The 22,474-nt window shown below is 43.2% G+C and overlaps 1 protein-coding gene across 6 annotated transcripts in view; it reads right to left on the reverse strand.

The window, feature by feature from the left end:
* Window positions 1-22,474, reverse strand: part of REEP1 (receptor accessory protein 1) — a 138,893-nt gene that overhangs the window by 45,277 nt on the left and 71,142 nt on the right. For all 6 annotated transcript variants that reach the window (XM_088841354.1, XM_088841353.1, XM_088841351.1 and 3 more), the window contains exon 3: window positions 11,669-11,745. In XM_088841354.1, the coding sequence (XP_088697480.1) occupies window positions 11,669-11,745 (77 nt within the window). The remainder of the gene's footprint in view (window positions 1-11,668; window positions 11,746-22,474) is intronic.

Raw genomic sequence — 22,474 nt, forward strand, 5'->3', positions numbered from 1 at the left:
TTCTCTAGGCAAGAATACTGGAGTGGGTTCCCATGCCCTCTTCCAGGGGATCTTCCTGACCCAGGGATCAAACCCTTGTCTCATATATCTCCGGCTTTGGCAGGTGGGTTCTTTACCACTACCACCACCTATACTTGAATAGAAAAAAAACTAAATTTTAAAAACCAACAGCAGGCAAAAAGGTTTTGATCATTTTGGTGCCAAAAGAAAGAAGAGTTCAAGGTACAGATAAAATATAATTCTGAAGTTTAAAGTCCTGGGTACTATTCACTGACGTATTGCGTAAACACTTCGCCAGCACCCATATGTGGCAGTTGGTGCTGGGCATCAAGAGGACACCGGGGAACAAAGAAGACCTGAGCCCTGTTCTCTTGGAGCTTCCAGTCTAGCAGGAAACACAGACAAGGTTCTGGCATCCTCGGAACCGACAGTCCAGTCAAGGAAACAGAGATTGCTCAAACCAAGACAATTAGTGTAGAATAACATCCTGAGACAAGCACCATCAAGGGTCTCTGTTAACCCATGTGGTACTTCTGCACGTGTGAGAAAAAGCCCAACCCTTCAACTGGATCCAGTCCTGTGAGTATATGACTTGCAAACAGGGCTTCATCTGAATTTCAGCTCCACTGGCCAGGTATCCTGTGCTATGAACAACCTGTGCAACTGTACTTGGAAGGTCAAATGGGTATTAACCAGGTCTTTTTATTTTTTGTATTCTGATGCTTTGACATCTTGGGACCTTGCTGATGGAGAGACTGCCTCTCTCATGGACACCACAATACAGGCTCCTGCCCACACTTCCTTCCTCTGCTTCCTGATCTGCCTGTGTGACTCTGCATGGCACACTGTGCCTCTAGGGATCTGTGTATCTTTTTAAAAATATTTATTTACATATTTGACTGTACTGGGTCTTCACTGTGGCACACAGGATCTTCAGTTGCAGCATGTCAACTCTTAGTTGCGGCATGTGGGATCTAGTTCCCTGACCGGGGATTGAACCCAGGATTGTTGCACTGAGAGTGTAGGCTCTTAGCCACTGGATCACCAGGGAAGTCCCTTGGGATCTGTGAAGTTAACAAACTTATTCCTTCATGATAACCATTTCTGTGTCTGCATGTCTTGTGCTATGCTGTGCTTAGTTGCTCAGTCGTCTCCAACTCTTTGCAACCCTATGGACTGCAGCACACCAGGGTCCTCAGTCCATGGGGATTCTCCAGGCAAGAATACTGGAGTGGGTTGCCACGCCCTCCTCCAGGAGATCTTCCCAACCCATGGATCAAACCCAGGTCTCCTGTATTGCAGGCAGATTCTTTACCATCCGAGCCACCAGGGAAGCCCAAGAATAGTGGTGTGGGTAGACTATCCATTCTCTAGGGGAACCTACCAACCCAGGAATCAAACCAGGGCCTCCTGCATTGCAGGAGGATTATTTACCAACTGAGCCACCAGGGAAGCCCCTCTGCATGTCTTACCAAACTTAAAAACAAATCCTGGGTACCATTCTAACATGATGCTATGAGGGAACATGACACCTGGGCAGGTTTGAGGCATCGGAAAAGTAAAGCCCTTCCAGGCCATCCTCGTGATAAGAGAGCAAACATAAACAGTAATTTCTAGCAAGACATTTCAGAGGTCTTTAACTCTCACATCACTCCAGACAGCAGCTCCACCCACCCCTTCTTTCCCCATCCTAGTCCACTGCCTTCTGCTCCTGGCAGGCCCTTCCTGAACATTCCCCTAGCAACTAAAGGACACTTTCATGTCAAGATTGTTTAATGCTTCACAGCCAGAAAAGAGAAGGAGCTGAAAGAACAGAGATGTGATCCTCTTGTATTTGAACACGCTGGGGATTAACAAGGGAGGAAATTTGGTCTTGAAAACAAGTATTTGTCAGCCCCAAAGGGCAAATGAGCCTGGCAAGCTCAGGCACCAATCCAAGATAATCCTAGGGGGAATCTGTCACACTGTGGCTCTTTTGTTTATTATGAAAGAGATTTTTTTTTTAAAGATAGGTTGTATGTGCACATAGTTTAAAAGATTCTAGAAGTCAAAAAGGGGACATAACAGAGTCTCTTTTCCATCTTGGACCCTTCTCCAAAAGCACAAAAGCATCATCAGTTTCTTGTAAATCCTTCCAGAAGTGGACTAGGGCTAAGATATACAATCACGTGGGTATGTAGGACACCTGCAATGCTCCCTACACTCACTTAGTGGTATTCTCTGCTCCCCTTCACATCACACCTTGCTTTCCCCACCACACATACGATTAACAGTATACTCTGGTGGCTTCAGCAATATGTGAACTGTGAACTTCCAGATGTTCAAGCTGGATTTAGAAAAGGCAGAGGAACCAGAGATCAAATTGCCAACATCCACTGGACCATGGAAAAAGCAAGAGAGTTCCAGAAAAACATCTGCTTTCTTGACTATGCCAAAGTCTTTGACTGTGTGGATCACAACAAACTGTGGAAAATTCTGAAAGAGATGGGAATACCAGACCACCTGACCTGCCTCTTGAGAAACCTGTATGCAGGTAAGGAAGCAACAGTGAGAACTGGACATAGAACAACAGACTGGTTCCAAATAGGAAAAGGAGTACGTCAAGGTTGTATATTGTCACCCTGCTTATTTAACTTATATGCAGAGTACGTCATGAGAAATGCTGGACTGGATGAAGCACAAGCTGAGACCAAGATTGCCGGGAGAAATATCAATAACCTCAGGTATGCAGATGGCACCACCCTTATGGCAGAAAGTGAAGAGGAACTAAAAAGCCTCTTGGTGAAAGTGAAAGAGTAGAGTGAAAAAGTTGGCTTAAAGCTCAATATTCAGAAAACTAAGATCATGGCATCTGGTCCCATTACTTCATGGCAAATAGATGGGGAAACAGTGGAAACAGTGACTGCCTTTATTTTTTTGGGTCCCAAAATCACTGCCATGAAATTAAAAGATGTTTGCTTCTTGGTAGGAAAGTTATGACCAACCTAGACAGCATATTAAAAAGCAGAGACATTACTTTGTCAACAAAGGCCCGTCTAGTCAAGGCTATGGTTTTTCCAGTAGTCATGTATGGATGTGAGAGTTGGACTATAAAGAAAGCCGAGTGCCAAGAATTGATGCTTTTGAAGTGTGGTGTTGGAGAAGACTCTTGAGAGTTCTTTGGATTGCAAGGAGATCCAACCAGTTCATCCTAAAGGAAATCAGTCCTGAATGTTCATTGGAAGGACTGATGTTGAAGCTGAAACTCCAATACTTTGGCCACCTGATGTGAAGAGCTGACTCATTTGAAAAGACCCTGATGCTGGGAAAGATTGAGGGCAGGAGGAGAAGGGGACAATAGAGGATGAGATGGTTGGATGGCATCACCGACTCAATGGACATGGGTTTGGGCGGACTCCGGGAGTTGGTGATGGACAGGGAGGCCTGGCGTGCTGTGGTTCATGGGGTCGCAAAGAGTCGCACACGACTGAGCGACTGAACTGAACTGAACTGGAGATTTTCTCATACCAGTATATGGAGAGTGGTTTCTCTCTCTCTCTTTTTTTTTTTTGACTGCTCCATGTGACTTGCAGGATCTTAGTTGCCTGACCAAGGACTGAACCTGGGCCCAGGACAGTGAAAGCACTGAGTCCTAACCACTGGACCACCAGGGAACTCCCCAGGCCTTACCCTTCTTAATGGCTGTATAGGGGGCATGAGCATCTACCCAGACCCCCAAGGATGGATATTTACAAAGGTCACAACCTTTAGCTACTACAACAGAGCTGCCGTAAATCTCCTGGAGTATGCTTCTTTATGTCCTGATGATAACGTGCCTTTAAGAAAATGCTCAGAAGTGAAATTTCTTCAGGTATCTGATTTATAGGTAGAAGCTGCACTTTTGTGCAAGCATGGGTACAAGAGCCTGGTTCCCCCCAGCCTCATGCTCACAGTATAGGACAGTGTAAGAGCCTACCCCAGGTTATAAGGATTGGTGGGATGGGGAGTGGTGGGGAGGATGGGCATTAGATCCTGAGCAGTTCTTCTGAGCTGCTGGAGCCCCTGTATTCTCTGGTCAGCCAGCTGCTAAGCCTCCTTGTTCTTCAAGCTCTTTCCTGTGTACCCCATCCACATTAACATGACTTTAAAAAAATAATAATAATTTATTTTTAGTTGCACTGGGTCTTCATTGCTGTGTTAGTCACTCAGTCATATCTGACTATTTGTGACCTCATGGGCTGTAGCCCACCAGGCTCCTCTGTCCATGGGGATTCTCCAGGCAAGAATACTGGAGTGGGTTGCCATTTCTTTCTCCAGGTTCATTGCTGTGCATAGGCTTTCTCTAGTTGTGGTGAGCAGGTGCTACTCTTAGCAATCACTACATTTTCTTTCAATTATTTTCCTCAAGCTTTTTTCCTGCCCCACTTTTATCCAAAGACAACTGCTGGCTTATTAGGTGATTCATGCAGTTGGGAAAATTCAACTGAAAAGCTATGAGGTAAGGGGCCCATGCTAAGCAGTTCAGGGAAACCAAAGCTAGGGTAGAAACATCCTCACCCTTAGTGGTTTGTCATTTAGAAAGACCAACAGGTAACCCCATAATGTGCAGTGAGTAATGGAACAATGTCTCAGTGAGGCTCAAGGGCTTTGCTTCTCTCCGAATCATCACCCATTGCGCACAAACATACACCTCAAAATTGTTACTGTGCATCTGGCCAAAGGTCCATATAGTCAAAGCTATGGTTTTTCCAGTAGTCATGTATGGATGTGAGGGTTGGACTGTAAAGAAGGCTGAGCACTAAAGAAGTGATGCTTTCGAATTGTGGTGTTGGAGAAGACTCTTGAGAGTCCTGTGGACTGCAAGGAGATCAAACCAGTCAATCCTAAAGGAAATCAACCCTGAATATTCATTGAAAGGACTGATGCTGAAGCTGAAGCTCCAGTATTTTGGCCACCTGATGAAAAAAGCTGAGTCACTGGGAAAGACCCTGATGCTGGGAAAGATTGAAGAAAGGAAGAGAAGGGGATGACAGAGGACGAGACGGTTAGATGGCATCACTGACTCAATGGACATGAGTTTGAGCAAGCTCTGGGAGATGGTGAAGGACAGGGAAGCCTGGCGTGCTGCAGACCATGGAGTCAAGGGAGTCGGACACAACTTAGTTACTGGACAACAACAAAATTCTATGTGGATAAGCCCTTGAATTGCCCTGATCTTGAGAATTAGGATGTATTTGAGAAGAAAGGGCTGGATGAACCCATCATATCCAAGGCATTTGTACAGCACTGAGGTGCAATTCTATGCTCCCAATTCAATACTGTCACACTCAAGGGGGTAAGAGTTTCCCTTTTTTTTTTTCAGTCATGCCAGGTGGCCTGCCGAATCTCAGTTCTGCAACCAGGGATTGAACCAAAACCTCAACAGTGAAAGCTCTGTGCCCTAACCACTGGACTGCCAGAGAATTTCTAAGAGTTTTCAAAGAGGGTTGGGCAAGTGATGAAACTGTCAAAAATACAAGCAATTAATGTGTACAGAAAATTTCTGGAAGAAATCACAACTGACTTTGACCATGCTAACCTCTGGGGAGAGAACCAAGGGCCTGGGGGAGGAGGGACTTACTTTTTAGTGTATTGTTTCAGTTTTATTTTGCCATGTGCATGCAGTATTATATAATTTTTAAAAAATTAAATGAAACAATCTACACAAATTGTGAAACAAACCACCATCCTGTCTCTGCTGTGACCATATACAGTTGCTGTTTTTATCAAGAAAGCTTTTAAAAGTTACCTTTGAAGAGAGAACTGTTCTGAGGGTGAGGTGGAGAGAGCACGGTGGGGATGGATGCGTGATGAGTGAGAGGAAAAGTATAAACAGGAGGGGTGATTTCCTGTTCAGGAAGTGAACAGAAGTGAAAGATGCTTCTAGGAAGCTAGCAGGTGTAGAACTACCTCCCCACTTCTTTCATTATAAAAAGAACTTAGAGCCGCTGAATTGGGGTCCATTCCCTGAAAGGGAAAGAGGCTCTGTCTGGCTGACAGGCCTGTTCTGCGTCCAATCCCAGGGTGAAAGAGAGAATGGAGAGGGAGGAATATCCCAGAAGGAGACCAGGATCTGTGATATCCGGAGGTTGGCAGGAAAAAAGCAGGCTGAGGGCATGTCCAGACTGTAAGCTGAGACAGGTACAGGTGGTAGTGATTTAGTTGCAAGTCGTATCTGACTCTTGCAACCACAAGGACTATAGCCCACCAGGCTCCTCTGTCCATGGGATTTCCCAGGCAAGAATTCTGGAGCGGGTTGCCATTTCCTTCTCCAGGGGATCTTCCCAATCCAGGGATCAAACCTGGGTCTCCTGCATTGCAGGTGGATTCTTTACCGACTGATCCACCAGGGAAGTAAGGTAGGCAGGGAAGGATCCCATGAGCCCTTCCCTGCAGAAACAGAGCCCATGGTGCCAGCAGACAGGCAAGGGACCCTCACTGCCTGGACAGTGCGAGCTCAGAGGGACCAAGGAGGGACCAGATGGCGCCTCTTCATGGGTCAGAAAGAGAGGGGGTTTCTGCCCACACTGTACACACACTCCAAATACACCAGCTATCAGATGCCTTCCTGTGACAGGCAGCATTTTGATCCTATGAACTTCCTTCCCATGTTACCCACCAATATGTTATCTCACATGGCATAAGGGACTCTACAGATGTAATTAAGGTAATTAATCTGCTGACTTTAAGTTAGGGAGATTGGGACTTTCCTGATGGTCCAGTGGTTAAGAATCTGCCTTCCAATGCAAGGGATGCAGGTTCAATCCATGGTCGGGAGACTAAACCTGTGCACTGCACCTATGGAGCCCACATGCCACAGTGAGGACTCAGCATAGCCAAGAAAAAAAAAAAAGTGAACACATGAAAATTTCACAGTTCAAGTCAGTCCATTTGGTGCATGTATTGCAAGTGCTCACACTAGATAATCACAAAAGTGTTTTTTTTTTTAAGATGGTAAGGTTATATTGGATTATTGGGGTGGACTTAATCTAATTACATGATACCTTAAACAAAAAGGCAGAGACCATTCTCTGGCTGGTAACAGAAGAGGACAGAAATGACATGCCATTGTTGGCTTGAAGATGACAGGATGTCACATGTCAAGGAAGTGGGGACCTCAGTCCTACAGCCCCAAGGAACTGACTCTGACAACAACCTGAATGAACCTGAAAGTGGAATCTCCCCAGAGCCTCCAGATAAGAGTCCGGGCTGACCTACACCCGGGTTTTGGTCTTGTGAGCTTCTCAGCAGAGGACTCAGTTGACTCGACTTGAACTTCTAACTCACAGAAACTGTGAAATAATAAATTGGTACTGTTTAAGGATGCTAAATTTTTAGTAATCTGATATGGCAGCAATAGAAAAGTAATACACCTCCCCCAAGTCAAAATTAAATCACCCCCAGAAATAGTTGTTGACACTTGGGTTGCCATGCCCTCCTCCAGGGCATCTTCCTGACCCAGGGATTGAACCTGAGTTTCCTATATGTCTCCTGCATTGCCAGGCAGATTCTTCACCACTAGTGCCACCTGGGAAGTCTACTTATTAGGCATAAGACTAAAATTCCAGGACCATGGATTAGACATATCCCAGCTAATAGGGAGCAGCACATCCATCATTAGGTAGGATTTCCACCCAGCAAAGTGGTTGAAATGCCAGGACCCCCAGGAAAAAGTTCGTGAGACTAATGTTCTTCCCCATCGTGTTCATAATAAAGGATGAGAGGAGAGCAGGAGGCCACCAGTCCCAGCCAAAAGGAGGGCATTAAGACAAAAGACTGGACCACAAAAAGTGCTGGCCATGCTCTCTCTTTTTTTAATTGGAGGACAATTGCTTTACAATGTTGCATTGGTCTCTGCTGTACAACACTGCAAATCAGTCGTAACTATATATTTATATCCCCTTCCTCTTGGGCCTCCCTTCCCGCCCCCATTGCACCCCTCTAGTTCATCACAGAGCAGCAGGCTGGGCTCCCCGTGTATTAATGTATGAGCACCTTCCCACTAGCTGCCTACTTTACACACGATCGTGTACATATGCCAATGCTTCTCTCTGAATTCATCCCACCCTCTCATTCCCCCACTGTGTCCACAAGTATGTTCTCTACATCTGTGTCTCCACACCTTCCCTGCAATTAGGTTCCTCAGTACCATCTTTCTAGATTCAATATATACGCTTTAATATACTATGTTTGTTTTTCTCTTTCTGACTTACTTCACTCTGTATAAAAGGCTCTAGGCTTATACACCTCATTAGAATGGACTCAAATTCATTTCTTTTTATGACTGAGTAATATTCCATTGTATATATATATATATACCACAACTTCTTTATCCATTCATCTGTCAATGGACATCTAGGTTGTTTCCATATCCTGGCTACTGTAAATAGTGCTGCAGTGAACACTGGGGTAACGTGTCTTTTTGAATTGTGGTTTTCTCAGAATATATGCCCAGGAATGGGACTGCTGGGTCATATGGTGGCTATGGTCCTTAATTGATTACACAGTCCTCACTAGGTCCAGCCTATTCTCCTCATCTCCATGAGACAGACAGGAGCCTCCCCACTGAAGCTCTGATCAAAATGGGGTTTGCCTCCTAGTGCCAGCCTGTGGGGCCTGGGGAAGGAAAAAAAATGGCTCAGCAGAGTTCTGTCTCCATTCTTAGAGATTTAGCCCATCTCTGGTCTGTTGATTACCTGGGCACAGAACAGGGCAGGATTGCACAAGCATATTAAATTAGGTAATCCAGATGCCTTCCTTCCAGCTTGAGGTCATAATAGCTGAGACATCTATCTCTCCCAGTGGAGATGAAAGCCATGCTCCTTCAGGGGAAAAACTACATACACACTGAGCCAAGACAGGATTCCGTGAAGTAGTGTTCAGAGAAGTGGACGTCTTTGATCCAGGACACCCCAGAGGATAAGTCCAGACGAATCCTTTTTTGGATGAGAACTTTTTTCTCCAAAATGGAAATATCCTTACTATTTTTTTCTGATGACATTTGATCACAGTAAAACATTCATAAAACACAGCAAATGTGAAACTGACCTCATGATCCCAAATTGTAGAAATAACCCTAGTTAAGTGATGAGTATTTTCCACACTATTTTTAGTACACATTCACATGTGCACAAACTCAGACACTTCAGATATAAACAGGATGCTACGTATTATTCACAACCTCTTTTAGCTAAGACACAATATATCAGTACAAACACGTAGCTTATGATTTTCACTTGGTTCACCACTGTAACTGTGCTGGTCATAAGAGAAAAAGCTGTCCGTCAAAAGGGAATAGATTAAATAAATTACAGTCCTTCTATACCATGAAATTGTATGTGGCCTTTAAAAAAGTAGGTAGATCTACTTATGCTTTCATGAAAGTATTTAAAAAAATAAATTTAAAAAACAAAGTAAGAACTGTTAGGTATACTATAGTTGTTGTTCAGTCACCCAGTCATGTCCGGCTCTTCGAGACCCCATGAACTGCAGCACGCCAAGTCTCCCTGTCCCTCACCATCTCCCAGAGTTTGCTCAAGTTTATGTAAATTGCATCGATGATGTCGTCCAGCCATCTCATCCTCTGATGCTCTCTTCTCCTTCTGCTCTCAATCTTTCCCAGCATCAGGGACTTTTCCAATAAGCATCTGTTCATATCAGATGACCAAAATGCTGGAGCTTCAGCTTCAGCATCAGTCCATCCAGTGGATATTCAGGGTGAATATCTAGTGAATCTCCCTTAACATTGACTGGTTTGATCTCCTTGCTGTCCAAGGAACTTTCAGGGGTCTTCTCCAGCACCACAGTTTGAAGGCATCAGTTCTTTGGTGTTCTGCCTTCTTTACAGTCCAACTCTCACAACCACACATGACCACTGGGAAGACCATAGCCTTGATTATACGGACCTTTGTTGGCAGAGTAATGTCTCTGCTTTTCAACACACTGTCTAGGTTTGTAATTGTTTTCCCACTAAGAAGCAATCATCTTCTGATTTCATGGCTGCAGTCACCATCTGCAGTGATTTTGGAGCCCCAGGAGAGGGAATCGGTTATTACTTCCACCTTTCCCCCTTCTATTTGCCAAACAGTAATGGGGCGGGACACCATGATCTTAGTTTTTTTAATATTTAGTCTTAAGCCAGCTCTTTCACTCTCCTCCTTCACCCTCATCAAGGGCCTCTTTAGTTCCTCTTCACTTTGCCATTAGAGTGGTATCATCCGCATATCTGAGGTTGTTGATATTTCTCCTGCCTATCTTGATTCCAGCTTGTAACTCATCCAGTCTAGCATTTCTCATGATGTGCTCAGTGTATAAATTAAACAAACAGGGTGACAGTAGACAGCCCTGTTGTACTCCTTTCTCGATCTTGAACTAATCACTTGTTCCAGACAGGGTTCTAACTTGCTTCTTGACCCGCATACAGGTTTCTCAGGAGACAAGTAAGATGGTCTGGTATTCCCATCTCTCTAAGAGCTTTCCATAGTTTGTCATGATCCACAGAGTGAAAGGCTTTAGCATAGTCAATGAAACAGACATAGATGTTTTTCTGAAATTCCCTTGCTTTCTCTATAATCCAGTGAATGTTGGCAGTTTGATCTCTAACTCCTCTTCCTTTTCTAAACCCAGTTTAGACATCTGGAAGTTCTTGGTTTGCATAATGCTGAAGCATACAGTGCTGTATATTGTGCTTAGTCACTCAGTCGTGTTCAACTCTTTGTGACCCCGTGGACTGTAGCCCAGGAGGCTCCTCTGTCCATGGGATTCTGCAGGCAAGAGTACTGGAGTGGGTTCCCATGCCCTCCTCCAGGGGATCTTCCCAACCCAGGGATTGAACCCAGGTCTCCTGCATTGCAGGCAGATTCTTTATTGTCTGAGCTACCAGGGAAGTCCAAAGCATTTGGTACATCCTTAAAAAAAGGAAAAGTATGTATATATGTATGTACCCCTGAATATTCATTGGAAGGACTTTTGCTGAAGCTCCAAAATTCTGGCTACCTGATGTGAAGAGCCAATTCATTGGAAAAGACCCTGATGCTGGGAAAGATTGAAGACAAAAGTAGAAGGGGATGGCAGAGGATGAGACGGTTGGATGGCATTATCAACACAGTGAACATAAATTTGAGTAAATTCCAAGAGACAGTGGAGCACAGAGGAGCCAAGCGTGCTATAGTCCATGGAGTCACAAAGAGTCAGACACAACTTAGCAACTGAACAACAAAAAAAGTGTGTGTACATATACACATGAACAAATTTTTAAAAACCGTATACAACTGTGAAAAGCAGTAATGGTGAGAGTGAATGGTGTTGGGGGGAAATTTAGTTTTATTGCACACTTTTGTATATATACTGTTTCTTATTTTTCTTTTATTTTTTTTAACATATGAATGCTTCTTTACCAACTCCATTAATTGAAAATTTTGTTTATCTTGCCCATCATTATAAGAACAATATCTGTTCTGATAAGGGCATTCAATAAATATTTACTTGAAGAACAACTTTATAGACTAGTTGATTTGAAATATTCCAGTGAACATCCTTGCACCTGCTTCTCTGTTGATAAGGTTTAAGACTGTGGTCAGACCTTTTCCATCTCTCCCTTGAGACTAGGCAACATCTTTCCTGGAAAAGTCCCAATTCCTGGAGTACTTACCAACAAAGGAAGATGTCGGTGAATGTCTCTGCTGTGGTGAATAGTGCAAATATAATCCAGTACATCATCCATTTGACCTGTTGAAAGAGAAAGCAATAAAGCTAGCAGAAAAGGTCAAGGATGAATCGTTGTCAACTTCAAGAGAATAGACTCCAACAGCAGATGTTGAGATGGGTCCAGGCAGCCTGTCCTACCACTGGTCACCCCTTCTGGTATCCTTTCCCAGGTTGGTCCAGTTCCACTCCAGACCCTGGGGCTGCAAGCAAATAAGCCATTTCCACAAATGACCCAGGCTCAAGCTCAAAGTAGACTTTAGGTGGCCTTCACTAGCCCTCAGGTGAGCCAGTGAGACCTGAAGACCAGCAGGACTCAGGATTAAGTCAGGTCATTTTGCCAGGACTAATACCAGGTGAATAAAGTTTCCAAGCTTCCACAGAGACACACTTTGGGATAAACTTTAACCTGGCCATATTCTCTGAGATAGAATAATGGTAATCCTCACTGATCACTTAAAAACACTTCTGAGGACTTCCCTCGTGGTCCAGTGGTTAGGACTCAGAGCTTCCACTGCAGGGGGCACTGGTTTGATCCCTGGTCAGGAACTAAGATTCCACATGCTGAGGTACAGCAATACAAGCAAACAAAAAACTCTTTCATGTGGGAAAGCCCTCACAGAAACTGGATCTTTTCTTTTATCTCCCCCATGTGACCATCCTTTTCCCATTTCTACTGTTTCTCTTCCCCAGTTGAAGCCTTGGTTTCCCCCTCCTGCCGTCCCCCACCCCTGCTCTCTTTAACTACTGTAAGAGTCTCCTAACTGCTTTCCTGTCACTTGACTTTCCTCTTACCAATCCATCTTGCAAACTATCCCCACACTAATCTCCCACAAAGCATGAACTCATCCTACTAACCTTCCATTTAAAATCTTCTAGCATGTAGAATAAAGTCCAAAGTCCTTAGTCTGCTCCTCCTGTTTTTTGGAAATGGTGGGGTAGTTTGATTGGACTAATCTTCTTGCCAATAATGATAATAAACTCAGAACAAAATATTTTATTTTATTCTATCTATCTTAGGCCACGCCACTTGGCATATGGGAAATCTTAGATCCCTGACCAGAGACTGAACCCACACCCTGAGCATCAAAAGCACAGAGTCCTAACCACTTGGCTGCCAGGGAATTCCCTAAACAAAATATTCTAAAATAACTGTATGAAGGCTAGAAAAACTAACAAAAGCTGGCAGAAACTGTAAAGGATCCAACTCTTGAAATGTGGGGACCAGACCAGAGTAAATCCATGTGGATGCAGCTAAAAGAAACCACCCGGCCAGCAAATCATGGGTCAAACATAACTCCAGAAGAAACCCATAGCTGAATTTGCCTGAGGGAGTGGAAAACAGAGTTTGAGACTGTCAAAGATGCTGGAAATTGAAAAGGAAAAATCCTCAGTAAAAGGGAAGCATAAGTCATAAACCAAACTCACATATAAATTCCTTTCAATTTCTTAGTTGGCTCCTGAATTGTACAGAATCAGGTAATATTCCAAGGTGGCTGAGTAAAATACAGCTAGGAAGTGGAGAGTCAAGCAGAGATTTGATTTCTGCCCACTACAGGAGAAACAGTTTGGAGTTCAAGTTTTGCCTGATTAGAGAAAGTTGGTAAACATTTGGGAATTTCCAGGGGAACATCTAAAAGGTCATACTTCAGGAATAAAAATTACAACCTAGGACTTAAGAGATTAGCTCTAGGACTAAGAGTAAAACTGAAATACACCTGCCTCAAGAAAATGTAAAACTTAACTACCATAAGGTCAAGATGATCTGTCAGAAGTTAACTGCCTGCTAGAATAAAAATTAACATTCTTCACAAGAAGACAACACATATCTGGAGTTCCTATGATGAAGTATACACAAAAATTCCAACAAACAAAAAAGGTGTGTGTGTGTGTGTGTGTGTGTGTGTGTGTGTATGAAGAAACAGGGAAATATGCTCCATGGTTAAGAGAAAAACTGGTCAATAGAAACAGATCCGTATTTGACTTAGATATTACAAGTAGCAAAGACTTTAAAAAGTATAAATGTATATTGAGACAACTAAATATTCACATGTAAAAGAATGAAGATGGACTTCTACCTCACACTATATACAAAAAAAGTGAACTCAAAATGGATCAGAGACCTAAATGTAATAACCTTATAAGAAAACACAGAAGTAAACTTTTGTGGCCTTGGGTTAAAAAATGTTTTCTTAGATGTGACACCAAAAACACAAGCAACAAAAAAAGACAATAGATATATTAGACCTTATAAAAATTAAAAATTTTTGTACTTCAAAAGATACCATCAAGAAAGTGAAAAGACAACCCACAAAATGGGGAAAATGCAAATCAGTATCTGACAAAGTATTTGTATTGAAATAATAAAGAACTTATATAGCACAACAAAAAAAAGATCAAACCCAGATCTCCTGCACTGCAGGCAGGTTCTTTACCAACTGAGCTACTGGGGAAGCCCCAATAAAAAGACAAATAAGCCAATTTAAAGTGTGTCAAGGGCCCATATCTTTTAGAAAATGAATCAGTAATTAATAAATCCAACACCCACTTATGAGAAAAGAACTGAATAGCCAATATGATACTTAAGAAGAGAAACAAAGTCAGAGAACTGACACTGTCTAATTTTAAGACTTACTATAAAGCTACAATAATCAGGAGAGTGTGGTATTAGTGAAATAACAGATAAATATATCAAATAGACTAGACAAATAGAATAGACAGCCTCCAAACAGACTGCACAAATACAATCAACTGATCCTTGACAAAGGAGCAAAGGCAATTCGATGGAGAAAAGATAGTTTTTTCAATAAGTGGTGCTGGGAACAACTGGATATTTACATTCAAAAAACAGATAGATGTAGGCACTGATCTTACATCTTTCACAAAAATTAACTAAAACTATAAAATTTCTTGAAGATAAAACAAGAGAAAACCTAGGTGATCTGGAATTTAGTAATTAGTCTTTTAACACACCACCATGACCCATGGAAGAAAAAATGATAAACCAGACTTCATTAAAATGAAAATTTTCTACTCTGCAAAAGATATTGTTAAGAGAATGAAAAGACAAGCCACAAATTGGGAGAAAATATTTGCAATATATATATCTGAAAAGGGACTTGTACCCAAAATATTCAAAGAGTAGTTAAAACTCAACAACAACAAAAATAACAACCCAATTTTAAAAATGGAAAAAAATCTGAACATATATCTCACCAAAGAAGATATACAGCAACTTAATAACAGATATTTTGTTATAAATTTTTTTTATCACCACTTAACAAGACACTTATCATAGGAGGAAAAGGATGGGTTCAGTATTTTTTTTTAAGTATAAATATGTTTTTAAAAATCTATAGGAAAAGGTAGATATAATGAGTGAAGAGATGGGAGATTTCAAGAGAAAGAAGGAAAATTTTTAAAAAGAACTAAATGACATCCTAGAACTGAAAAACAAAACATCTGGAAAAAAAATGTTTTTAATTACTGAATGGAATTTATAGCAGTTTGGTCACAACAAAAGATCTGTGAACTTGAAGACAAGACAACAGAGTCAACCAGGCTGAAGCCTAGGTTAGGGGATGGGGTCGGGGATGAAGAGTCTCAATACCTGAGGAACATGCTTCAAGCAGTCAAATATACATAGAACAGGAATTTGAGAGAAGAGAAAAAGAGAATTGGATAGAGAAATTATTTGAAGAAATACTGCCTGAAGTTTTCCAAAATTTGACCAACATATCAAACCCACAAAACCCAGTGAATTGAAGCAAGATAAATATGAAGAAAACCACATCTAGCCACATTATAGTAAAACTGCTAAAAAACAAAGAGAAAATCTTAAGTGAGGGGGAAAAAGACGTTACATACAGGGGAATGACAGTAAGAATTACAGTTGACTTTTTATCAGAAACAACAAATACCAGAAGAAAATTAATAACATCTTTAAAGTGCCAAACACACACACACACACACACACACACACACACACACACACACACAGAGCCAACCTATAATTCTATACCCAGCAAAAATATCTTTCAAAAACCAAAGGCAATTCTGGTTAATCTCATTGCCTTTGTGACTCTGAAACATGTGGCCAAGTAGATCAATTAGAGGCCTTTAGAAAAAACAGAATAATCCCTTGGGAACAAGGCTGGCTTAGTCCATCAAAAGAAACTTATCTGTGACACTATATACCACCAAGGTTATCTGCAGCAGAATGGGCTCCTTAGCAGGGAGCAAACAATCTTATCTAGCTGTAAACTCCCTGGTATACTGGGTCCCAGGATCTAAGAATCCCAACACTGGTATCCATATACACTGCAAGGAACCTGAATTCCCTCTCTGGAAGTTTTTTCTTTTCAGTGTTCAAACCATGTTCCAGGGACTTCCCTGGAGGTCCAGTAGTTAAGAAGCTGCACTTCAGAGAATACTGGCCTAAGTGGGTTTTTGGGAAGATGGAATTAGATAGCTTACAAGGCAAGAAATGCCCTCCAAGAGAAGGATGGCTAGGTATACACGGGAGGGAAGGGAACTGCTGAAGTCAGGGCATGAGTGACTGACAGTTATGGAACCACTCACATTAACAAGAAATTCTTTAAAAAAAAAGTCAAATTAGGGAGAAGAAGCTGAGCTCCATGAGGCTGAGGACAATCTGAGGATCTTGGAGGACATCTAAGAAAAATGCCCAATGGGCCTCTGGAGAGGCAAAACTAAATCTCAGGAAGGAGATTGGGGCTGAAGACTGAAGACAAAGATGAGGAAGCCATGGCAGAGAGGAGGCTGGAAGGCATAGCCTAAAGAATTTTCCATCACGTACTCCTTCACCTTAAAATACTTTCATGCAGAAAGAAGGATCTGAGAATGACTCACTGAGCCTAACAAGGTAAATGAAATACTGGTGACTCAGACATGGAAACCATAATAAATATCTGGAAATGGTCTCCCGACCTCAGAGAAACCAAATGGAAGCTGTTTTTCCAAGATTTGAAATAGAACTTGCCATGTTAGAGGGATTCTACCCCAAACTCCCTGCAAGGTGAGTGGGAGTATGGGTGGGCCAGCACCCAGAATAAAAAGAGGAAGTTATTGTTGACTTGTGATGTTATCATCAGGGGCAACTCTGGAGTGGACAGTTGACAGCACAACTGGGAACTCCCTCTGGACTGGTCAAGGACAGGAATGAGGAGATAGGAGAGAAGCGATGATCCTAGGTCACAACGAAAGGGTGGGAAGCAGATCTTGGTGAACTTCCACAAGTCACAGAATGGGCTGAGGCCCCAGGACCCATCAGATCCTGCTCCCAGAGCTCCTGGGAGCCTGTGAAAGGCCTCCTCCATGAACTCTGGAGGCAGCTGGCTCAATCAACTCTTAGCCTCACCTCACCTTTGGACACTCCCCCACACCAGTCACACTAATATTTCTTAACACTCTCACACTCCCTTCTGCATCTGAGCTCTCCTTCAGTCTCACAGGGAACCCTCTCTAACAAATGACTGAGGAAGGAAATATCTGAGCCTGGTTGACAGATGAGTTGGCACCATCTGCTGGTACAAGCTCACAGGGGACAACTGTATAGTCAGAGGTGGCTGGGAGAGAGTAGGGAGGGAAATTCCCTGTAGGCAGAACTTTGAGCAGTGCTCTCAGTCCAGAAGGAGAATTATCCTGAGGTAAGGCATTTATACTGTCACCATGCATCAGTTCAGTTCAGTTGCTCAGTCGTGTCCGACTCTTTGCGACCCCATGAATCGCAGCACGCCAGGCCTCCCAGTCCATCACCAACTCCCAGAGTTCACCCAAACTCATGTGCATCGAGTCAGTGATGTCATCCAGCCATCTCATCCTCTGTCGTCCCCTTCTCCTCCTGCCCCCAACCCCTCCCAGCATCAGGGTGTTTTCCAGTGAGTCAGCTCTTCACATGAGATGACCAAAGTATCGGAGTTTCAGCCTCAGCATCAGTCCTTCCAATGAACACCTAGGACTTGTCTCCTTTAGGATGGACTGGTTGGATCTCCTTGCAGTCCAAGGGACTCTCAAGAGTCTTCTCCAGCACCACAGTTCAAAAGCATCAATTCTTCAGCGTTCAACTTTCTTCACAGTCCAACTCTCACATTCATACATGACCACTGGAAAAACCATAGCCTTGACTAGATGGACCTTTGTTGGCAAAGTAATGTCTCTGCTTTTTAATATGCTATCTAGGTTGGTCATAACTTTCCTTCCAAGGAGTAAGCATCTTTTAATTTCATGGCTGCAATCACCATTTGCAGAGATTTTGGAGCCCAAAAAAATAAAGTGTGACACTGTTTCCCCATCTATTTCCCATGAAGTGAATGGAAAATGGTGAAGTCACCATGTATATTAACCATATTTTCATATTTTCTGTATTCTTTTTTTTTTTTAGATTTTTCTTGATGTGGATCATTTTTTAAGTCTTTACTGAATTTGTTACAATATTGTTTCTGTTTTATGACTGTAAGGTTTTTTGGCCACAAGGCATGTGGGATCTTAGCTCTCCAACCAGGAACTGAACTTGCATTACCTTTCATGCAATAAACTTGTATTGGAAGGAGAAGTCTTAACCACTGGACCACCAGGGAAGTCCCATTTTCTGTATTCTTGAAGTTGGGGTCTTGCTGACTGGAGAGACTGCTCTCCTATGACTAGCTAATTCAAAGAGATAGTAATTTCTTATCCCAGAGCACATCTGCAAACTGAGCAATCTGGGGTCCATACTACAAACCACCTCCTTTATAGAGCTCTCACAGGTTGAGCTAATATTTCCCAGCCCTAATCATCTGGGGCCAGCTGCCAGATAACTGGAGGCAGATCCCATACCCCAGAGCCTGCTGAAATTATTCAAACTAGTCAGACGTAAGGTTGCTCACTCTGCTTTGCCTTGAATTCCCCACAGAAACTGTAATAAAGGTCAATGCCCATGTTTTCCCCTTGCTCTCCCTCTAACTCCTAACCGACCCTGGGGCTTCTCTAGTGGCCCTGCATGTTGTGCTGAACCTCCTACTTCCAAGGAACTGTGAGTAAAAACTTCTTTCTCCATGAGTCATTTCTGTGTCTGCATGCCTTACCATAGCTGATTAAAACAAATCTGGAATACATTTTAAAACACCACGTAAGAATTTGAATAGATGATGAAGTACTTGGAAGGGACAAGACTGAGAATTTGGTGTTGAGGTGGTTTAGAAATTATGTAGATGGGTCCATAGAATGCAGATATTTGTGGCTCATGATAATGCTCACCAGAAGGTCCCCATGGCAGAGGAGGCTCTTGGTAATCAGGTGGATGAGATGACCAGCTCTGTAGATGTCTGTGAGCCTTTTACTTCAGGCATGATATTGTTTGATCAATGGGCTCATGTAGCAGTGGTCATGTGGACAAAGGAAACACACTGGCTCTGCAACGTGCATTTCTCTCACCAAGGATGACCTGGCTATGACCACTGCTCAGACACCAAGTTGCCAACAGCAGTGACTAAGCATCGCTAGGATGGTACCATAACTCAAGGCACCAGCCAGCCTCCTGGGAGAAGGCCATCATACCAAGCCCCTTTCTTCATAGAAAGGGGAGCACAGAGTCTTTCTGGAATATTCATTCATTGGGCATGTGGGCTTGCTTTCCCCACTGCCATGTTTCTGGCATCCACAAAACAAACTGTGGACTCTGTGGAGTATCCTTCTCATTTTGATGTATTCCACCCAACAATCCAATGAGAGGAGCCTGGCAGGCTGCGATCCATGGTGTCATAAAGAGTCACACATGACTGAGCACACACACACACACACACCCCCAACACTGCCTCTGACCAAGGGCTCTCTTTTACAGCCAAAGAAATGCAACAATAGACTGATGTTTCGGGGAATTTCTGATCTAATCATGTATCCCAATGCCCAGAAGCAGCTGGCCTTATACAATGATGCAAGAGCTTCAGAGAGTGCCAGAAAAGAACCAGGTGGGAATTAGCATTCTGGGAAGTTGCTATGCTCTCCTAGACAATGCAGTTTCCTCCTGAACTAGTGACCAACACATGGTACTGCATCTTCAGTTCAGTTCAGTTCAGTCGCTCAGTCGTGTCTGACTCTTGCAACCCCATGAATCACAGCACACCAGGCCTCCCTGTATCTTAGCCAGAATCTAAAGGTTCAGGAACCAAGGAAATGAGGGTGGTGTTTCTTAGGATTAGACCTAATGCTAGCTCTCTGCAATTCAAAGTGCGGTTCATGAGATTGCAACATTGAATCCCCAAGGCGTTTGTTAGAAATGTAGAATCAGCTTGTTAGAAGTGTAGCATTTCAGGCCCCACTCCGGAGCGAATGGATCAGTTCTACATTTTAATAAAACTCTGCTTATTCATCTGCATGTTAAAGTTTGAGAATCACTGGCCTAACCCACTCACAACACTTCAATTCTCATCCTCAAACTTCTGAGCTCTGATTTTTAATAATTTTAGTACTTGAAGGATGGATGCTTCCACCAGGGATATAAAAAGGTTCTGATGAAGTGGAAGCATGCCGGGAGCCAGCGAGGGAAATCCTACCCATGGCAAAGGTCAATTGGGGAAGAGGCCTGACGGGCAAAGGCTAATCAGGGCTTGAGGAACCCCCTGGACTTACCTGAGCATCTACCCCAAAGAAAACTGGAGTCTGACTGCTTTACTATCTTACGCCTCTTACCAAGTCCTCTAATACTTACAGGGGCTTCCCCCCAACCACCTTTCTCTGAAAACATTAATTCAGAGCTGTAGTTTAAAAGTTCTCCTCGACTTAATAGGAGTGTTCCAATCCAAGCCCCTCTGATAGCATTCTAACTTGCATGACAAGTTTGTCCGGGCTCTTACAACTATGAGTGTGACTGTTTATAGCCTCCCAGCCATGCAAGGACAGAAAGCCTAATATTCTAAAATACAGGAATTTGTTGAAGAAGTTAAAATCATTAGAGTAGTACTAAAAAAGATTTCATTGTTGAATCAATGCTTGCTGCAAAGTTTCCTCTATCTATTGTATCCTTGGAAATATATTAATCACATATAGAGAATATAAGTAGTAGCCTTTGATTTAACCACATCAGATCTTAAGTTAATAAGTTCCTTTCTTGCAGCTCACTACACCGGTGCCTTATAGGAATGTAACTTTGTTATGCACCTAACTTTAGGAAAGTCACCTTAAAAGAAAAGTCTTTTACTTGCTAACTAACCTATTGTCAGGAGAAGAGGGCCATAAAACTGTTAGCAGGCCCCCTGGCCAGAAGATAATGTAAACCACCTAAAAACTTTTATCACGAGACACACAAAAATAAGCCCTGATCCTGATAAGGGTCAAGACTGCTGACCCCACGCGATTTTGGCGTGACTCTATACCTCCCTTTCTCTGTTTCTTATGCGCATAACTTAGGGTATAAAAGCAACACTGGAAAATAAAGTTTTGGGCCTTGCTCACTGAAGCTTGGTCTCCCCGTGTCGTTCTTTCTCTTTTTCCATCCTTTTCTCTATTCTCCTTTTTCTGGTTGAGATCCTTGGAGCGCTGGGCCCTCTGAGTTTACTTATCTGCCTGGGCTTCTAAGACCCACTCGAGTGGGTGCCCTGGTGGGGTGCCTCCAGCGATTCGAGAGGGCGCCTGCGGCCTACGTAAACAGAGCAAACCCCATGCTGGGGTTTTATTGGTTTCCAGCATAAACCAAGGAATCATCAGCCCCTGTCTCTCTCTCTCTCTTTCTCTCTCTCTCTGACGCCGATGCCGTTCATCCCGAGGATACCCTGGGCCATATCGAGGCTGGACCCCGATAGAAGCAGAGACTAGAAGGTCACCTGGCCATTTCAAGACCACCATGTCACTAGGAAACAGATAATAAAGGGCTTACAGACTGCAAGAAGATCCAACCAGTCCATCCTAAAGGAAATCAGTCCTGAATATTCATTGGAAGGACTGATGTTGAACTTGAAACTCCAATACTTTGGCCACCTGATGCAAAGAGCTGACTCATTTGAAAAGACTCTGATGCTGGTCTTTTCAAGATTGAAGGTGAGAGGAGAAGGGGACGACAGAGGATGAGATGGTTGGATGGCATCACCGACTCAATGGGCGTGAGTTTGAGTACACTCCGGGAGTTGGTGTTGACAGGGAGGCCTGGCGTGCTGCAGTCCATGGGGTCACATAGAGTCGGACACGACTGAGTAACTGAACTGAACTGAACTGGGCTTTTGTAGGGTAACTGATACTGCTTATGATGGGGAACTATAGTTGCTATTACACAATGTGGTGGGAAGGAGGTTGGATTGAGGTTAAGAATCCTTTAGGGCAGCCATCCCCAACCTTTTTGGCACCAGGGACCAATTTCAATTTTGTAGAAGACAATTTTTCCATGGATGGAGGTTGGTGGGTGGTTTCAGGATGGTTCAAGTGCAGTAGGGTTTGTGCTCTTATGAGAATCTAAAGCCACTGTTGATATGATAGGAGGTGGAGCTCAGGTGGTAATGCATGAGATGGGGAGCAGCTATAAATACAGGTGAAGCTTCACTTGTTTGCCCACTGCCCACCTGCTGTGTGACCTGGTTCCTAACAGGCCATGAATACAGGTTTGTGGCCTGGGAGTTGGGAACCTCTGCTCTAGGGGATCTGCAAGCATTGTTTTGTTCAGAGGTAAAAGTCAATGGATCATTACTACAACCCTCCAGAGGCAAGACCACTAAGGCCTCAGATTCCCCAGGAATGAAGATTTAGGCCACAACTTTGGAGAAGAAAA

This window comes from Moschus berezovskii, chromosome 11 (assembly GCF_049115385.1).
Source record: "Moschus berezovskii isolate FMDL1 chromosome 11, NW_MosBer_1.0, whole genome shotgun sequence".
Classification (NCBI taxonomy): Eukaryota; Metazoa; Chordata; class Mammalia; order Artiodactyla; family Moschidae; genus Moschus; species Moschus berezovskii.